The following is a 19,302-nucleotide window of genomic DNA, read 5'->3' as shown; positions in this document are numbered from 1 at the left end:
CTCGTAAAGTAGTACCGGTTCGGTCCACACCCGGAAAAAAACGGACCTAAAGAGTTTCGGTCCGGTACGAGTCCCCTCCTAACCGGTCCAGTCCTCGATCTTGGGGTAGGTGGTAATCCGGTCCGCGGGTTCATCCGGTCTAGTTCGGTGATTTAGTGAACAACCGTACCTATAACACATGTTAGAAAGATAGCAGACTAGCATATTTTAAACGATAGTGATATAATGATACGATCCATTGCAAATGTCCCACATTGGTCATGAAAGAGACATGTGGGATTTTATATAGAATTGGGCTCTACCACCCTTTGAGCTAGCTTTTGGGGTGGGTTCTCCCAATATATGTAACAATGGTATCAGAGCTAATCACCACCCTTCCGCGTCCCCACGACCTAAGAGGTGACGCCGGCATAGGTTCTAGCGCACAGCCCGCTGCTGGTGACGCCGGCATAGCAGTGTTCGCCCGGGGCTAGAAAGTTCTAGCGCAAAGCCAGCAGGCGAGGGCGCCTGAATGCGGAGCGTGATGGAATGATACGACCCATTGCAAATGTCCCACATTGATCATGAAAGAGACTTGTGTGGGATTTTATATAGAATTGGGCTCTAGAATTGGGCTCTCCCATCCTTTAAGCTAGCTTTTGGGGTGGAATATATTCACATTACAAAACGTGTCTTGATAAGTGTGAAAAATTCAATGTTACAAGGGAGTATTTATTTGCATTATACTCGGGTTAAGTTGAGTAAGTCTAGTCGGTGTTAGAGAAGTCAAGATTCAGTTTATATAGTTGTTAGAAAACAAAAAATCAATAGAAATAGAAAGTTGGCGCGAAGTATACGCCGATGATTGCAATTAGGGTTCCGGCGCCAAATTGAATCTCAATAACGAAGAATCCAGGTAATTTCTCATCCAATTTTACGCATCATTTTGCTGAAAACTGGTGAATTTACTGATTATTTTGCCCTATTTTGTTTCTTATTTTGAGTGGATGAATAAGGTAAACTTGTGATTCATTAGTTTGTCGTAATTAAATTTGCGATTGAATTTAATTTAATGGTAATTTGAAGGTGATTAATAATCATGGTGATGAAGTTATATGAGTTTGAGGATGATGAATCATTACTGTTGGAATTGGGGGAAAAGTTAGGGTTCAATTGAATTTTGGATTGGTTGAATAATCGGCTTTGCTAAGGTGAAGTAATCGAATGTATGTTGTCGAATGCTAGGTATGGGAATGGATCATGTAAAAATAGAAATATTATTGCTAATTTGTGGTGTTTGGAGAGCTTAAATAGCGAGTCTGCGAATGGTAGGTGTATTCTTGATCATGTGTATGAGTCTATAGGTTATAACATTGTCGCTGCGTTGAATAATGCTTGCAATCACACGAAGTTAGTGAATGCATATGCTTGTTATGGTCTTGTGAGACGAAAGGAAGTAGGTATTTACGAAAGATCAAATGTGGGTACTACAATGAAATAACATGGACTAATACGAGTTTTCTAACGATTAGCTTGAAGATAAGTTAGAGTTGAACAATGTTTTCATAGTGCATAAAGAGGTTTTGTGCACGTTAATCCGATTTCATAAGAGTTTGTCTTATTTTCCTAGTAAACACTTGGAGGTGATGGCTATTGGCTAATGATAGGCCGATAAGGTATTAGATGGCATAAGACGAGAGTTAATGAAGGACTAATGCTAAACAAAGGATTATTCATATTTGTAAATAGTAGCGAGAAATCTTACGTTTGGTCTATCTACCAATGATTGGGAGGTCATGACATTGATGTGTAGGCTGTGCTCGATCGGGCCCTTATGATTGGTAGAAATGCATTTTTCTCTTGGCAGTTTCCAAGTTTCTTTCGGTTGTCTCTTAGGGTTGTTTGGTTAGCAAAATGGAGGTGGAGGGATTTGGAGGGGAGGGAAAATGGATCCCTTCATTTCTCTCCTCCAAGCCAAATTATTTTCTCTCCAACAAAGGCAAGATTTGGAGGGAAAATCACCTCCTCTATTCTCCCTCCCCTCCCCTTCCTTCCCTTCCTTTCCCTCCTGTCTTGCTATCCAAACACACCCTTAGTTATGTATGAGATGAGTTAATCTTTATTTATTGATTAGCTATGACGACTTGGCAAGAAATGAATCAGCTTTAAACTCAGCATAATTAAACGCTCATAGTGGAATTGTAGATGTTTTCGGCTTATATAAGACATACATCTAGGCCTTGTTTGGATGAGTTGTTTTGGAGGAAAAGGGAGGGAGGGAGGGAAAAGAAGGGATTCAAAATCCCTTGTTTGGATAACAAAAGGGGTCGGAGGGAAATGGAGGGGGAGGGATTTGTAGGGATCCATTTCCCCTCCCCTTCTCTTCCATCCTCCCCCCCCCCCCTCTCTCTCTCCCTCCTATTTTGCTATCCAAACAAGCCCCTAGAGATAATAGTCCATGAACTAAATAGGTTCAGATACGGTCTGCTGTCCGTACAGTCATATTATGTTAAGATGAGATTTTTCTCAAAAAGTCTGAATCTTTTAAGGAACTGTTTCCGTTTTCCTCAATTCCATGGATGTTAAGGAGTATTCTGTTTTGTTTGTGAACCGTATATGTGTGGTTCTGGTTTCACTGATATTTCAGGCTGATTCATTGTGCTCACATGCCGCCTTGATGAGTAGAAAATTAATCTATATCGAATGGAAAAGGGAAGGGTCAGGTTCACATCATTATATGATCCTTCCTGATTACAATTCTTAATGTTGCTTGTAGAGGTGCGCCTTTTTTCTTATTTTAGACTCGATATATGAAAATTCTTTGAGACAAAATATTGCGAGAGATCAGAGAACAAGTGAGAGAACAATTAAGTATCAAATCAAACTAAACTGAAACTATCATACAATGGAATTGACATGTTGTGGTGGCTGAAAATAAAAACTAGAATCTTAACATTGAAATAAAAAAGGTAAATATAACCCTAATCAAAGTTTTAGTTCCAGATCAAGCTCAGTAGATTCATTTTGCCTCATAGGTAATTCAGACTTTAAATGATCATCAGGCTTTGGAGGCAAATCCATCTTTCCAAATTCATCGCACTTCAAGGACAAGCCGAGGGCCGTGGATTCCATGCTTTGTTCGGCGAGATTAGCTTGATTCGCCATTGGCTGCAGAAAAGATGTCGAGCTAGAACCTGCAAAAGGATTAAAGTATGTGGGTCCATTGGATCTTCCTATAGGACCTATAGGAGGGGCATACCGTGCGGTCCACCCATGAAATGATGCATCTGCAGGCCTTATTGAAGAACCCCCCATGTAATCCTGTATGGTCTGCGTAACACTAGTTGGTCCCTGGGCGTAACCTGTGTTGGGCTGAGAGTAAACAGGCCTTGCCTGAAATCCTGAGCCCTGGCCATATCCATTGTACGGATGATATGGATGACGACGTCCTAAAAGAGGCCCACGGTGTGGACGTGATAATATCCCTGGGAGACTGTTTAAGCGAAGGTCACTCGCTGCTTCCATGGCCTTTTGAAGTTCCCTCTCTTTCTTGTGTGCGTTTTGGTGTCCCCCGAGTGCTTGTGTAGTGGCAAACTTCTGGTCGCAGAATTTGCACGATATGGTACGTTGAAAGGGAACCAAACGGATAGCAGGAGGAGAAGGCGGTTTGGAAGATTCTCCTTGACCTTCCTCATTAAGTTCGACTTTTTGTGGATCTTCATCAATGCAGGCTATGCGAAGTTGAGAGGGACTGGTAGCCAAAGGGGCAGGACGAGGAGGAGAAGGAGAAGGCGATTTGGAAGATTCTCCTTTACCTTCCTCATGAAGTCCGACTTTTTGTGGCTCTTGATCAATACAAGCCATGGGATGTTGAGAGGGAGTGAAAGCCAAGGGGACAGGAGGAGGCGATTTGGAAGATTCTCCTTTACTCTCCTCATTAAGTCCAACATCCTGTGGCTCTTGATCAATGCAGGGTTTTGGCTGGTTTTGAGAGTCAATATTTTGGGGTTGTTGGGCAGCACTTAAAGTGATTTTTGATGAATCACTTGAATTGGAGTTTGTTTGGAGGTTTTCGTTTTCTGGTGGCTCGTCATCGACTGACTTAGCCCTATCAGAAGGGCGTTTTTTTGGTGGTAACTGTGAAAGAGTTTGATCGACTTCGCTAAAGGATTCTGAACCTGGCGTTTCCATGGTTTTTTTTGGAACTTGCTCTTTTTTATTGAGGTTTGAATCTCTTTGTGGGTTAAAATGAAGTCAGAACATCGGTTTTTATATCAAGAACTCCAGAACTAGTTTATTAATGCCTACTCTCAAGAATGGTATGATATCCTCAAATGAATAGGATTTGCAAAATCTGTGGAGGTCCACAGCTGTAGATGGTAAGTAAATATCACTAAGTATATTGATCTCTTCCTAAAACTTTTTTTATTTAATGACGGGCGGGTTTCAAACCCGAGTTATGACTCCATGAGTATCACCGCTCATCACTTTATTAGTTAAACTAATTGACATCTGCCTTCTTTTAAGATATTTGGTTAAATTTGTTTGGATTCTTTTAATGGGTCGATTCACTTCACAGTTCACGCAATGCAACTTTAATACAGTACTACTCATATTTGATCTTGATCTTATCTTAACTTGATTTTGTTTAAAACATGGAAGTAAATTATGTATCGGAATGCTTTCTTCAATAGTTTTATATCTCTTAACTAAAATGCGTGTTTCTTGCAGGAGTATAGTATCACATACCATATCAGCTCGAAGTATTGATCAGTTAGAACCACCAATTTTTAGGTACAGCTGAAATTCCCTTGTATATTTCTTTCTTTTATGAAAGTTAAGAGGTTTATTTCCCTTGATGTACTATCTTCATATTCATTGCACCTTTTAGCGATTTGAGATCGACTTATAAGTTTCTGAACTTGTCAATCACATTGAAAGCAAGAAATTATCTTGGTGTGCTTCCTAAATAAGGGCTTATCTCATCTTGGATACTCTTAGTACAGTTTTGAACTTAATCATGATTACCAATAAGAAAAGTTCTTGTTAATTTAATTTAATATTTAAGTAATGCTTCAAATTCTATATATTCATTTCATAATCTACCCTGTTTGTACTTTGTAGGCTGATATCTCAAAGATCACAGTTTTACCCTGGAAAACTTCTCGTTGATACTGCATACTTTCAGTGAACCTGACTGCTATAACTTTAACTTGACGGATCTGGTCTTTTCATCCGTAGAAGCGTAAATCAAGTTTTGGTTTGCAGCTGGATCGGAAGAATTTAGGGTTGCCCTATTTTTCGATATTAATGTTTACTAGTTATACCAATCCGCGGGCTGGCTATCCATGCATACCCTTCGGCTTTATATATCTTTGAGCAGATTACTTGTATGCAAATCTTTCGTTAACACTTGAGTTTGTGTAGTTCGAGTGGTTTAGAAGATTTTAACCTTCATTAATCTATACCTTACAACCAAATAAGCAATGCACGATCAAATGTTCCTTTGTATCTGGGTTTGTTTAACCGCAAAGCGGTCTAAGTCTAATACAACTATTCTTGCTTGTTACGAGAAGGTACTTGTGACATCCTTCAACCTTTCTTTTTGTCACTATTTAAACAGTTGCGACTTGTGAGACGTTGCAAATGAAATTTTGTGCTTATACAAACACCTCATGAGATCCCAGGACCTATAAACATACTTTTTCAACAATCTGGCATACAAAAGTCAAAATAAGCCTCATAGGACATGTATAACACAAGCCGAAGTTCCGGCTAATAAATCCTTTCAGCTGTTGTAACGGGTCGAAGAAACACAACAATCACAGTAATGTTATCCTTGCTTCCACGCTGCACAGCCTCAGTAGCTAGTCTTTTAGAGCACATATTGGGTTCTTTAACAGTGTCCCTTATAATGCTCACCACTTCTTCATTGCTCATCACATCCCACAGCCCGTCACTAGCCATCACCTGAGGATTCAACGACTTTATTTTGGTTAACCTCATTCATACATCTTATTTACTCTCTATCGGGTCTAATTATAAGTAATCATAAGACCGTCTTTTGTAAATGTCAGTTCGCTTGGTAAAAGTCATTCAGTAATCAAGAGTCGGGTTTGACACCCTCTGTATCAAAACGTGTTTGTGACTCCCTTTACATGTTCATAGCAAATGAAAACTGTAGCATATATATTAGAAGTATGAATATCCAAATTTCCCGGTCATATTTTAAAAAAAATGCGATGGCTAAATAGATTGTATAAAGGCAATCAGGGACCATAGGAGACACAACTCTATGGTTACAAACAAGAGGCTAGCTGGCCAGGTGAAGGGCTTATTAGGCTAAAGAAAGTTACCGTCTGATTAAAATCATTTATGGCTTGAGGCTCATCATAGGTTTCAGGCAAGCGCAATAGCACAGTAAGGCTAAGATCGAGAAGTTTGGAAGCTAATGGTGGTGACTGGTGATGCCTAGTCCTAAGTACCACCGCTTAATTACTTTATCAGCTGGCTCATTTCATAAGCGCAAGATTAATTACATAGTAAAAGCATATAGAATCGGTTTTCTACATCACCTCAACCTAACGAGATAACTGGAAGCCTGCAAGGTGTTTTGGAGGTAAAATTTTACGCAGGCTAAACCCTGGGATACGGAAACTTATTTCAGTAGTATAATACACCTTAGATAAAACATATGTTAAGAGCAACATAAAAACCCTAGCGTGTACTTCGTATATCAATAAGAGAACAGGGAGTATAATTGTTAAGACAATGGCTCTTACCAGGTACTCATCATCTGGATGCAGACAAGTTTCTGTTATCTCTGGTTCAGCAGTCACAGACGGTTTGAGATCATCATCGCCAATGGAGCGTGTAACCTAAGAAAAAGAGTAATTAATACTGTTGTCTAGACTAGAAAGTCTTTTTTAATAATTGAGATAATTAACGTGTTATCTTTACACATGCTAATCACCTAAAAAGGAGCTGCAATTTACGCACCACATAAGTATGCACATATCTATTTATTGTTTCTCTTTTTCAAATAACATAACTAGCTTTCTTGGAGATCACGGTATTAAATGAGATGCCGCATTGCACTCAAGTTACAGAGGTTTTGAAGGTTACTGACTCCCAACATTTCGAGACAGTATAAGCCGCATTTATGACCCAAGAACTGAGATCAGATCGCAATTCCAAGATCATGTATCAAAACAACATTAAATGACATGGTTGAGAACCTTCCACGCAGGGGTGGGGCTTCTATCCTATTCCACTAGGGGTTCAAGTTTCACACGCCAGGTTCCTCTTCACAAATTTCAACGTGTGGCTTAAACCCGCAAGAAAAGGCAAGAGACACGGAGACAAAGGAAGTGGAAAAGTGCCACATTCAAGCTCATAAAGAATGAGACTTATCCAATCCTAAGTGCTGGTAAATGAAAGAACATTCATATATTTACATGAGGTAGTAAAAAATGACGTTAAAAGTTGTCAAACCTGAAGAGCTGCCAAACCGACCCTCCATGTATCAACTTGCCACTTCACTACTCCCCCAGCCTCAATAACGCGGTTTCTCTCCTCAAGACAGCTGGCGACGTGATCCTAGCATGTGAACTTTAATGATTTAGAACTTAAAAGTTGAGTTCAAATCGATAGATAGAAAGTGGTTAAACTTCTCACTTACCCTGCTTAGTGCAATAGCACTGCCAGACCTACACAAAACAGCTCTGCAGTCCCCGGCATTAGCCACCAAAAGCTTATCTTTGACAAGAAGAGCAACTATTGCTGTACAACCAGGATGCCAGTCTCTCTTAATTGAGCCCTTCGACTGACGGTGTGCCTCTAGCACTCTTCTGAATGAAGCATCAGTCTCCTCAAATGCTCTAACTAGGTATCCCTGATGGCTATAGCATTTTAGATTTCATCTCAGTAACTTGACGGCAAAGAAGCCATAGAAAGAAAAGATCATGAGCCATGACAACTAGACCTACCTGACACTGGGATTCAAACCTTGCAGCAAACCAGGTAAAGCTCGAGCAGAAAACTCAGCAGCAGCAGCACCTGATCACGGCTTAATCCACAGAGTTAACATGGTACAAAGCACAGTTCACACAAACATTCATTTAGTAATGGTTCAACTATATGATAAATATGGTATTAAATCATTGTTTGAGACTTGATATAGGAAACAGTCAATGGCAACCCAACTATCACCGTAATGTTAATGTACATAAATGCAGATCGTGGAGACAACTACAGCATTCATGTACATAATAAATGCGGCTAATATTACTTCAGTAACCATTAATAGAACTTACTTGACACATTTACGTACATAATATCACAACCTGAGAGTTACGAATTGCCTTAAAAGAACTCTTTACATGACAAGTTAAGAGTTAAGATTACAGACTTTTTAATGTGGATTGTGGAGACATCTATGTCAAATATTTCCTTACAGAACTCAGTGAGGAACATTCAGACGACAATAAAGGGGGCGCTATTAGCCAAGCAAAAATTACAAATTAGAAAATATTTTACAAGTCCTCATACCACTGGGTTAGTCCATTGAAAAAAAAAATCATAAATCACTAGGACTAGAAATTAAACAATTATGAATATTCAGCATTTCAAAATCTACTGACCTCGATGACCATCAAAGATCCCGAAAAAGTGGATATTTTTCTGATCAGAAAAATTAGGCATAGTAAAGTGTGTGTCTTCCATTGCTTCCCTCTGTCCGCATGTAGCAAAAGAACCCCAAGACAGAATGGGTATATAAGATGAACCATCATCGTAGTAATCAATGGGGGTAGTTCTACCAAGACCAAGTGAGATTTTGCTGGGGATTTCCGCACCTTGAGAAAACCAGTTTATATTATCACCAAAATGCTGAGAACTGAGGCTTTGCTCCATTAATTTCTGAGGAGGAGCGAATTCAGTAACTACATTCCTCTTTTCTTCAACACTTTTCACTTCATCAAAAATTGACCTAAGTTCGGCTACTACGTCTGTAAAAGATGGCCTATTGTTGGGATCAGCATCCCAGCATCTTGTGATAAGTAACAACAAACTCGATGGTGCACCCGATTCCAAACTAGCTAAAACAGGCCGCAATCCTTCGGACACCACAGCTGCAACGAGTTTTTGCTCGGTATAGTTCATTTCCAGCACAGTATGAGCCTACAAGAATCATATGCATCACGTACCAATCAGTCGCATGGCCTAGAATACCGTAAAAGAGAGATCGTATTCTCAATGCATGCATGGGTGATACTAGGTGCTGAGGCACTATATCTAGAGCGCACAGGAAAAAAAAAAATCTTCACAAGGCAATCATTTCATCAAATTCAACTTATTTTTCCATTTCCCTATCAGAGTGCTCATTCTACCCCTCGTTCCTGGCGCCTCCTCAGATTGTACATAATTAGGAATAAACAAAAATATTTTCATGCTGAGTCATTTTATCCTAAATAAATAGCCACAACATTAAATCATCACAACTTAGGGAAGTGTTTCCAACACAGAGGTAAGGTTGCTCCCAAATAACCCCTGGCTCCATTAGGTCTTCCTTTACGGCATTAGGGTAATGATGATCGTTTTTGTTATAACTTGAGAAGTGTTTGTAATTCACTCAAAAAAATCAAACTAATAAATATGTCGCGGAGCAAACATGCCTTTTGAGTCATGATTAATGAAGACATAAAAGTGAAAGACCAAAATCAGAAGAGGACTCATGTAATCCAGACTCAACTAGGAAATTTACACATTTAGAAAAGATAAAATAACATTTTCATGAGGCAAATTTCAGAGCATACGCCAATGCATATTGGAATAAAGATTCAGAGTATAAACATCAATTCATCATGAATAATACCTCAGCCTCGGTGCGAAGATCAGTGTACGGGACAACCCCAGTTAGAAGCTCACTGCAAAGGATCAAGATGAACTGAAGTTGTATTTATTGCCAAAGAAAAAATGCATACATTACATAGCATTAAACTTAGCTTCACTTTAACTTCTACAACTATGAATGCAGACCCCTGATGATGAAGAGCCAATTATACGACCCATTTATTGCAGCTTGTCAATTGTATTGGTCAATGGTCATTATGTGTGTCTCAGCCTACTTTTCGGATATGTCCATTAAATGTTGGCGTAGAATTAGCCCCTATCAATCAGATATTGGCCAAGGTACTGGCCTTGAGGCCTCCAACATCAAAATCTCACCTATTTTTACAAAGATCCCTTATTACTGGATAGTGGTGTGCTAAAAATGAAACTTTACATATTGGCCGATCGTGGCATACCAACCAACTACATATACAAAGATACGGCTAACCATGTTACAAGGAACTGAAACTTTGAAAGTGCCTTATTCAGCATGCTTAAATGACTATGACTACATAAAAATAAAGGCAGGGTCATACTTGACGGTTATGGCAAAACTGTAGACATCTGATTTTTCAGTGTGTATCTCCTTCCTCAAAACTTCTGGAGCCATATAAATGAGGGTGCCAACCATATTTTTCTTATGGAATCCACCCGTTGGCTTTCCCGATGATTTCCAGTTTTCAAGAGAAGCCTTCTTGAGATTTTTGCCATACTCTGCCAAACCAAAATCAACCAGATGTGGGGAAAGATCTTCTCCTAGCTGTATTTAAACATCAAATTCAGAGCAGTGCAAGAAGCTCTATCAGAGGATTATCGTAACGACAAACTATGAAATCATTTGAAAGTGATTAGAAAATTGGTACCAATTCACAGAAGAGTTTTTGGATGGATTTTTAATTATTACAAGAATATTGGCAGGTTTGACATCTCTGTGCACAATTCCAAGATTATGTAGATACTGTAGAGCCTCCGCTGAAAACAAGAAAGCAACCTTTAGTTGTGCCTTTCTGATATATCCTTCATTAACCTGCAATGATTGCAGTATCAACTGGCACCGAAAAAAAAGACATCTCTAACTTTCATATTAGAAAGCTTCATTAAAATGACCACACATCGTCAACAATCGTGATTGATGATAGATTCCGTTAAATACTGAGGTTTGAGCTACTTTGCGCTAAATGGTTTCTTGAGTGGCAAACATCCAAATTTATAGAATTCATCAAAACGTAGCCAAAAGCCAGTCTCTTGGGAGGTCTAGATGTCAGTAGCCTTACCCCTGAGTAATTAAAAGGTTATCTCAAGATACCCCCAACAACACCAAAAACAACATTACCCTAAAGTCCCCAATATCTCATATACTACTCAATTACTCATATCTCCTGCAAATGATGGGGTAAGGGAGCTTGGATTTACACAGCCTTACCCTTGACCCCATGAGTTAAGGAAAAAAAGGTGGTTTTCAGAGACACATAACGAATATTACGAGATACCCTAATTCACAAAAAAAAACATCCATTTTGTGAAGCTTCGAATTAATGTATTAACAAATTTCCACAAAGTACTCCGTATTAGGTAACTAATATACAGAATGTTATTATTAAAGATTCTTTTGAAATGCTGTTATATTTTTTATAAGGAAATAATATTATAATAGTATTCGTATCGTCTTCAACATCAGATACTACGAACGAACAGGGTAACTAGTCTCAACTCTGTTGATACATCGACAGAGTTATACACTGCATGAGACACAATGCCATAAATAACTGCTTTCATTGCACAAATACGCCGTCAAGGAAACTACACTGGTTCAATCCTACAAAGACACTAAGATGTTCCAATTTGTCAGTAGGCGAGTACTAAATTTTTCATTGTAAGAAAAAACTTTACCTAATTGAAGAATCACAACAAGTGCCTGATGAATTCCAGGGCACCACTCATCCACGTGTAGCTTTTGAGCAAGACTTCCCAACTTATACAATTCAAAAAAGAACATGTAATTAGGCGGCTTTGCATGAGCTGCAATTAACTTCCCAAGTCCTGGATGATCGAGTTTGCTTCAAAAATTTATACATGGAAAAAAATCAATAAATCTCGTACGATTTTTCTGAGTGTATGTTGTGGAGTATAAATGCTACATGCATGCAATGTAATTGCTACACTTGAATAAATGCACAAGCAACACAAAGTCACCAAGCACAGGAAGGGAAAATCATTTTTCTTAGGCATAATTAACATAGCCTATTTAAAACTACTCAAATTACCAATTAACAAAGATTGATCCAGCTAGCATTCATAGTCCCACAGGCGACAAGGCTATGTTACTGCGCCTCGACTGCAAGTTCCGAACATGACACAGGGTCTCAGTGTTGGATACAGTTACTTTCCACAAAGTTTTCAATTTTTCGGTCTAAATAAAGTGTCGTGTCGGACACTCCAGGTATCGGACACGCGGCCGAAGTGAATTGTTGGAGTACCATTACCAAAATACCGAATAACTTTACGAGAGGTTAAATTTCCAAGTCAGAACAAAATTACCACTTTAACACAAGGTAAATCATGAACAAACTAAATCAATGTAATGACCAAAAACAGTAAAAACATAAAGCATCAAACACCCAAAACTTATCCTAAAAACATAAAAAAAAAAAAAAAAACCCTAGAAATTGAAATGAGGCTATACCATAAAATCTGCAATTCTTTATGGAATTTATCAAGATCATCAGAAGTTGATAAAATCGGTTTCTTAATTGCCACCTCCTTCCCATCTAATGTCCCTTCATACACCACACTCTCACTCCCTGCATAAGATTATTTGTTAACAATCATGAAAAATCATAGCCACTCCGTCTCACTCATTTGTTTACCTTTGATTAAAATACCTCTCACACGAATAAAAAAGTTAAACAAATGACTGAGACGGAGATGGAGGGAGTATGATTTAATAATAAAGTTATCAACTTTCACAGCAAAAAAACACCCATATAATTCGGACCCACTAATCAAAAACCATCTTTGAATGACAAGATTATGAATGAATTAAACAAACAAGAAGTTCCCAACAAAATAACACTAAATTTGTTGGGAATTATGTACAAAAATCATCATCATTCACCAATAAAAAGCACAAAAATTGACCCGTGATTGAAAAATTATGTAAAAATGTCCATAAATTTAAAAAGTTATCATCTTTCACAACAAAAAACACCCAAATAATTATCTTTGAATAACTAAATTTATCAATGAATTAAAACAAACAAGAAATTCCCAACAAAATAACACTTATCCATCTGAATCATTTGTTTACCATCTCTTTATTCTTTGAGACGAGTATTTAATCAAAGGTAAACAAATGATAGGTACAAAGGGAGTATGAATGAATCAAACAAACAAGAAATATCCAACAAAATAACCCTTTCCCTACTGAACATTTATTTACCCTTTTTTATTCTTTAAGACGGGTATTTAATCAAATGTAAACAAATGATCGAACCGAGTGAGAGAGTATGAAAATAACCTCGAGCAATAGGGGAAATGATGGAGAAAGAATGAGGGGAAAGATGAAGAGGAATGGTTTTGCTGAGACAACATCCTCTTATGCATGAATTTGGCTCCATTATCTCAATTCCCATGTCTTTGGACCAATATAATTGATTTATCTCTAATTGATTTTTCTTGGTTTAATGTTGTTGCAGCGGAGGTTTGGTAGAATATGAAATTGTGGGAAATTGTTCTTTTTTCCTTTCTTTATTATCAGGTGCACATTGATTATCCGGCAAACGGATTATCCGGACCGAGTCGGTTCGGGTCGGTCATTTTCATGCTTAACAGAATTCAAGTCGGGTTATTATCGGGTTTATTATTTTCAAATTATTTATGAATAATAGATCATATACAACAATAGACATTCGGGTTGGGTTATATTGATCAGGTAATTCAAGTTACAGGTTAATCTCGGATTCTTGGTTCCAGGTGTCAGGTCGAGTACTGGTCGGGTCAATTTTGCAAAGTCTACTTTTTATTAAGATGACGTTTAAAAGACATATTTTGCGTTTAATAACACAAGAAGATTGTTTTTAGAGAGATTTGAATTTAAAGCCGAAGTTTCACCTGAGTGTTAACCATTAACAATTACTTTATGGCCTTGTGTGAAGTTTTAGTATAATGAAATTTAGGTCAGCCACAAAAAGCGCATTATGATTTTGAACAGCGGTGTGTTGCTTTGTATCTTTGCTGCACCAAGATTTGATACAGACACTCCATGAATTCATGAAAGTGAAAATTGTTCTGATATAGCCCTAAATTTTGAGGTTGTCCTCCTGTACGTGCCCTTTGTTGACTTGGCTATGTGGTCGTATGAGAGTATTGAAATTAATAAGTGTGGCTGTTACAAGAGACTTTTAAATCTTGGCCAATTCCTTACCTTGTGGGGATGAGGCGCGAAAGAGGGATTTTCAGTGGTATTGTTATTGCAGTTCGTGTTCCTCTGTCTCTGAGTTACTAGAATCCTTGGATCACTTGTTTTGTGATTGCCCTCTTGCTTCTTGGGTCTGAGCTGCTTTACCTCTGGGTATTCGAACTTCTGTTGGGAATAATATCCCTATCCAACAATGGGTAATTAACTGGTTGCACCTGTTGTCTAAATCCGCGAATTCTACATTTTCTATCTCTTTGTTTGTTAGCACTTTATGGCATATCTGGTGTGCGCGTAATCGATTTACCTTCCAAGGTACATCAATTGATTATTATGGTCTTCCCAACCTTATCTGGATGTAACAATAATGTGCAAGTTGAGAAAGATAAATGTACAGTAATGCTTCATGTCGCTCCTTAGGCTCCTGATGATATGGAGATTTCCACTCTCTTACGAAATCATTTCCCTATTTGCTTAATTGGGTCTGTAATTTGTTCGGAGCATATTCGTATTAAATGCGACGCTTCATGGAAATCAAATCTGCGGGCTACTGCCGGATGGTTTTTCAAAGATAAGAATGGTGTTATGTGTCATGTTGGACGGGTTCTTTCTGGGCGAAGTCTGGCTATTGCCTTGAAGTCTGCTTGCCTGGATGCCATTTCTTTGGGATATCGACATATTGATGCAACTTCGGATTGTTTGAACCTTGTCCTCCAGTTGAATGGTGGCGGGACTGTTGACTATGCCATAGCCCCCATTATACGCTCTCTTCTTTCCTTACTATCTTCATGTCATTGTTTTTCTCTTAGTCATTGTCCTAGGTCCCTTAATAGGATTGCTCATACTATAACAACCGCTATACACTAAGTTAAGCAATCTTTTTCATTCTGACAAAAAAAAAAAAAAAAAAAAAGAGAGAGAGAGACTTTTAAATCGTTTCAAGATTGCGTCAATTGTACTTTGGAAGGGCGGATGATATTACATCTTGGTAGGTGTCACCCTTTGTTTACTGGGTAAGTAAAAAAAATCAACTGAAACAACATTATTTCCTACATCGCCCGACTTAATTGACCCATAATAATATGTCTAGACCCGAACCCGAAAAAGATAAAAAAATTATTGTATCACTCGATCAAGACATTGATTGATCCAATATTGATCGATCCAATATGAACCAACCTAATCACCTAAGTGACACAAACCTGAAGTGACCTGATACATGCACGCCTGAGGCTAAAACCAAACCCTACCCGCCTCAAAACTAGCTAAATATTACTCCTTGCCATAACCCATGGTTGGTACTTCAAGGTACGTTAACCAATGATGTTTACATGATACAAACCCAATTAAATAAGGCCACTTACGGCCTTAATTAAACAAGCCCCGCGGGCTTTGTATACCGAACTTAAAAACTACATCTCATATGGGAACCAGAACTCCATCTCCGGCTCCTCTTTACTTATATATATGACCTTAATAATACCCGACTTCTTGCTACCGTCTATGCTGATGACATAATTGTCTCATGACCGACACAACCCGACATTACAGCCTTCTCGGTGAAAGATCTCTTCATAAATTCCCATTTGTCAACGACGGTGAACAAGTCACTAGAGAAATGCACACCATCTTTTCATGACAATCGTACCTATTTGCATCTAGAGACAAGCGAAACATGCTATGTCTGGATTTTAAATGGTCTAGGCCTGCTAGTTCGACCTGGCCATTATTTACCGTCTCAAGCAATTACAGAGTATAGTAGAAGTACAAAAAGACCCGCAATCTCTTCAAGTTACGAATTATCTACAAACGCCTCACTAAGCAGTCGGTAAATGCAATAATTACATTTCTTCTTTGGGCCATTTTTTTCTTGTACCTAAAACAAATGTTGCATACATCCGACCCTTTATTCTGGTTGGCATAACTGGAGTAGATTACATTGGACAACTCTAGTCTCTCAACAAGTAGGCAAACAAGGTAGTTGTACGAGTCTCGGGGTAGACATCCTTCACTAGAATGGAGCAATGAGAACACTAATGAAAACATAATACGAGAAGACAATTTCAACAAAAGCAATTCCGATTCACTGAATAAGAAAACTTGAACTCGAATTCAACCGCAACGATTTGATTCCCATGACAAACAGGGGAAACAAGTCTATAGTTTATCGCAAGGCTGTAAATTTTCATCATCGCCAGCCTACATACGATAGTACTCACGACTCACCTAGCGTGGCTACAGAATTACACTTTAAAAGTTTTTATACACCCAAAAATGGAATTGGAAAACAAATAACCGGGACTGACCACGGAGGGAGTACAAAGTAACCATCTCGGTTCAATGGAAGATACGGAGTACGAAAGAGTGTTAAATGACATAGATAAAGTTTACTTGGGCATAAAAGGCATGGACTTAAAATAAGTAAAATTATAGCACCAGGAAAGAACACAACATATCGAAAAGCTTATAAGGAGCAGGGCCGAAAGAAGTATAGAAACAAATAACTAAACAAATAGAGCTTGAAATGATCTTTGAATATTCGAAAATAAGCTTTCACAGTTTCACGTCATGTCACCGATCCTTGATAAAGTCGAAACTAAATGCAAAACAAAGCACAAGATAGTTCAAATCCAACCATTTTCCATATGTCATGCCGAAATAGAAGGCGAGAACTGCACCTAGGGCCATGCCATGCGCCTGAAAACAATGACAACTTGCAAGGATCAATTAGCGGCTTAGCGGTATGTAGGAGATCAATTGCATAACAAAACCCCAAATAAGGAAAGTAACATTGCAACGATGAGAGTCATTGACAGACCCGTAAGCAGATTTTTATCAAACATTGCAAAATCAACAAAATTATCATGAGTAAGAGAGTGGCGTACCAACACTAATGTATTTATCGGCTAAGTGAACTGACAACTAAACCTTTCGAGTTCATCAGCAGTGCGATCGTCAATCTTTTGGTCGAGCAATACAAGACCCTCCGAATACGCACTGAACTTGCTGGAATAACTACAAGAAAGACCAAGTTTTGTAATTTCCTCGGTCTTAGGATCATAAGACACCAGCTGTCCGCTGCCAGGGTTACCGAGCCCGATTAAATCCTCGTCTTCTCCCAAGTATTCAATTGGACCATTATGGCAAAACCCATGTAACTTCGGATATTCAACAGAGATGATTTTGCACCATGAGCTCTCGACATTATAGTCTCGTTTCACCCATATATCAAAGTTTGCTGAATTAATATTAATATTGAAGCTAGTGGGCATTTTTCTGCAAAGGGACACCGATAACTTACCTTGATACTCGAATAAACCAAAATCAAATAAATCAGCTCTGCACGATTTTACAAGTTCTTCAGGTAATTCCATCTTCGCAAAAGTTTCGTCCGAGACATTAAACAAAAGCAACAAAGTGCCTTGATTACTACACCAATGAATTACTCCATTCAGGAAGCAGTGAGAAGAAGAGACCCAATTGATCGAGTTGTCAACCAAATATCTAGCGCCATTGCAAATAATCCTCCATGTTCGTTCCTGAACCGAATAAACCTCTACCAATGGCGTGCCTTTACCCGAAAGACTAATTTTGACAACACGGTGATCATTCCTCCGATAATCATAGCCGAACCCCAAGGCAGAGTATTTACTCGTCAATGTGGACTGAGAAAGTTTAATGGATTTCTGAATTAAGGGATTCCATAACAAGATACGGTCTTTTTGGCAAGAATCACTTAAATCAGAGACGCACAACAAACCATTAACGAACCAACAAAATGAAAGGAAGGAACTATATGATCAGGTAGAACAAAAGGGCAAATTGAGGTGTGAATTTTATTTCCTAATTTTAACTGAACCAAATCACGAAAGAAAATACACTGCTCGAATAATTCTTTTCTTTCTGAACCCCTTGAAAGCTCTTTGCATAAAATTACCGAATTGGCTTCATTTTGGGTGTAATGCTTAAGGTGGGCAGCCATAAAAGAAGGCGAAACAATAAGGGAACGCCACGATTTGCAAACACAACGACATTTGCCTAGGGTTTTTACACGAAGTTGTTTGAAGATTTCGAACCATATGTCTTCAGAAAAACATGGATTTAAGTCCGACATTTTTAGCAGAAGAAGCGTGCTAAACTACAAACAAATAACTCGGTGTAAACTACAATAATCGACACCACAATTTTAGTACTAAATTGAAAATAGTAAGGGATATAATGCTAAATTGAAACTACCCTTTGCCAAATTAGTACCTATTGAAAGGACCCGGTACGCTTATCAGAGAAACGTTGACGATGTAGCTTGAACCACCCTTGAATTATAACCGATACGAGTAGACTGAACCAAAAGGCCCTCTTGTTATTGTCACTCTCTCAGTCAAACCCTAACTCTCCCTTTTACTCTCTTATATGATGAACAACCAGGGAAGCATGGTGATGGTGAAGGCGGTGATGAATTGATGAACGAAGAAGGTGAAAATTAATTTGGGCGAATTTTGGTTTTGGGGAATTAATTTCTGGGTATTATCTGGGAAGGAGGGAATTGATTTTGCGGGATTGAATGGAAAGGGGGAATGTGAATGGGAGATAGTAAAAGTAGAACCGTTGTGAAATGGGTCAATATCCGAATGTCCGATTTGAAAAGATTGATTCGAGATCCGAAAGTGATCTGAACATGATTTGAAATTCGAATTGGGTTGATCCGAACTTTAATTGACCTAATAATGTCCCGATCCAAAAAAAACACGATCCATAATTGACCCGTTATAAAATTATTCAAGTAACCCAAAATGACCCTAATTGACAACTGTAGACTTGGCAAAACAAGTCAACGGTTCGGATTGAGCCGATTTGAGTAAAGTCAGTTCGGATCTCTCATATTATCGGATTATTTCGGGCCGGGCTAAAAATTGACCCAAAATTTAGTGTACTCGAGTTGCAGTTCCACAAATATGTACTCGTGTGTTACTTTTATATGTTTTCAATTAATTATTATATTTATTATCAATGAAACAATC

General features: G+C 38.4%; 1 protein-coding gene, 1 long non-coding RNA gene and 1 pseudogene across 3 annotated transcripts; 1 reads left to right on the top strand and 2 right to left on the bottom strand.

Moving 5' to 3' along the window:
- Window positions 1-750: 750 nt before the first annotated feature.
- On the top strand, window positions 751-5,459 carry LOC141642037 (uncharacterized). Of its 2 annotated transcripts, none has more exons than XR_012543156.1 (4): window positions 751-895; window positions 3,042-4,358; window positions 4,711-4,773; window positions 5,104-5,459. It is a non-coding gene; the product is annotated as an uncharacterized LOC141642037 (long non-coding RNA). The 2 variants fall into 2 exon arrangements; XR_012543155.1 differs by having other exon boundaries at window positions 3,015-4,358.
- An 88-nt stretch (window positions 5,460-5,547) lies between these two features.
- On the bottom strand, window positions 5,548-13,636 carry LOC141642036 (protein kinase and PP2C-like domain-containing protein). Its single transcript, XM_074450698.1, has 12 exons — window positions 13,388-13,636; window positions 12,554-12,671; window positions 11,761-11,927; window positions 10,775-10,842; window positions 10,407-10,630; window positions 9,854-9,905; window positions 8,622-9,159; window positions 7,968-8,037; window positions 7,661-7,880; window positions 7,474-7,578; window positions 6,762-6,857; window positions 5,548-5,949 (listed from the first exon to the last, which is right to left on the bottom strand). Exons 1-12 carry the CDS (start codon window positions 13,500-13,502, stop codon window positions 5,755-5,757), a joined length of 1,968 nt encoding a protein of 655 aa, XP_074306799.1. The 5' UTR covers window positions 13,503-13,636; the 3' UTR covers window positions 5,548-5,754.
- A 3,235-nt stretch (window positions 13,637-16,871) lies between these two features.
- LOC141642035 (F-box/kelch-repeat protein At3g23880-like) lies at window positions 16,872-18,508 on the bottom strand (annotated as a pseudogene).
- Window positions 18,509-19,302: the final 794 nt, after the last annotated feature.

Source organism: Silene latifolia, chromosome 2, assembly GCF_048544455.1.
Source record: "Silene latifolia isolate original U9 population chromosome 2, ASM4854445v1, whole genome shotgun sequence".
Taxonomy (NCBI): Eukaryota; Viridiplantae; Streptophyta; class Magnoliopsida; order Caryophyllales; family Caryophyllaceae; genus Silene; species Silene latifolia.
This window is presented reverse-complemented; position numbering and strand designations above follow the sequence as displayed.

Coding starts and splice junctions, on each gene's coding strand:
- LOC141642036 (XM_074450698.1), bottom strand. CDS start 13,502: ATGGGAATTGAGATAATGGAGCCAAATTCATGCATAAGAGGATGTTGT. Junction 9,160..9,853: donor ATCTTCGCACCGAGGCTGAG/GTATTATTCATG, acceptor TGATTCTTGTAG/GCTCATACTGTGCTGGAAAT. Junction 6,858..7,473: donor TCGGTTTGGCAGCTCTTCAG/GTTTGACAACTT, acceptor TCTTTTTCTTAG/GTTACACGCTCCATTGGCGA.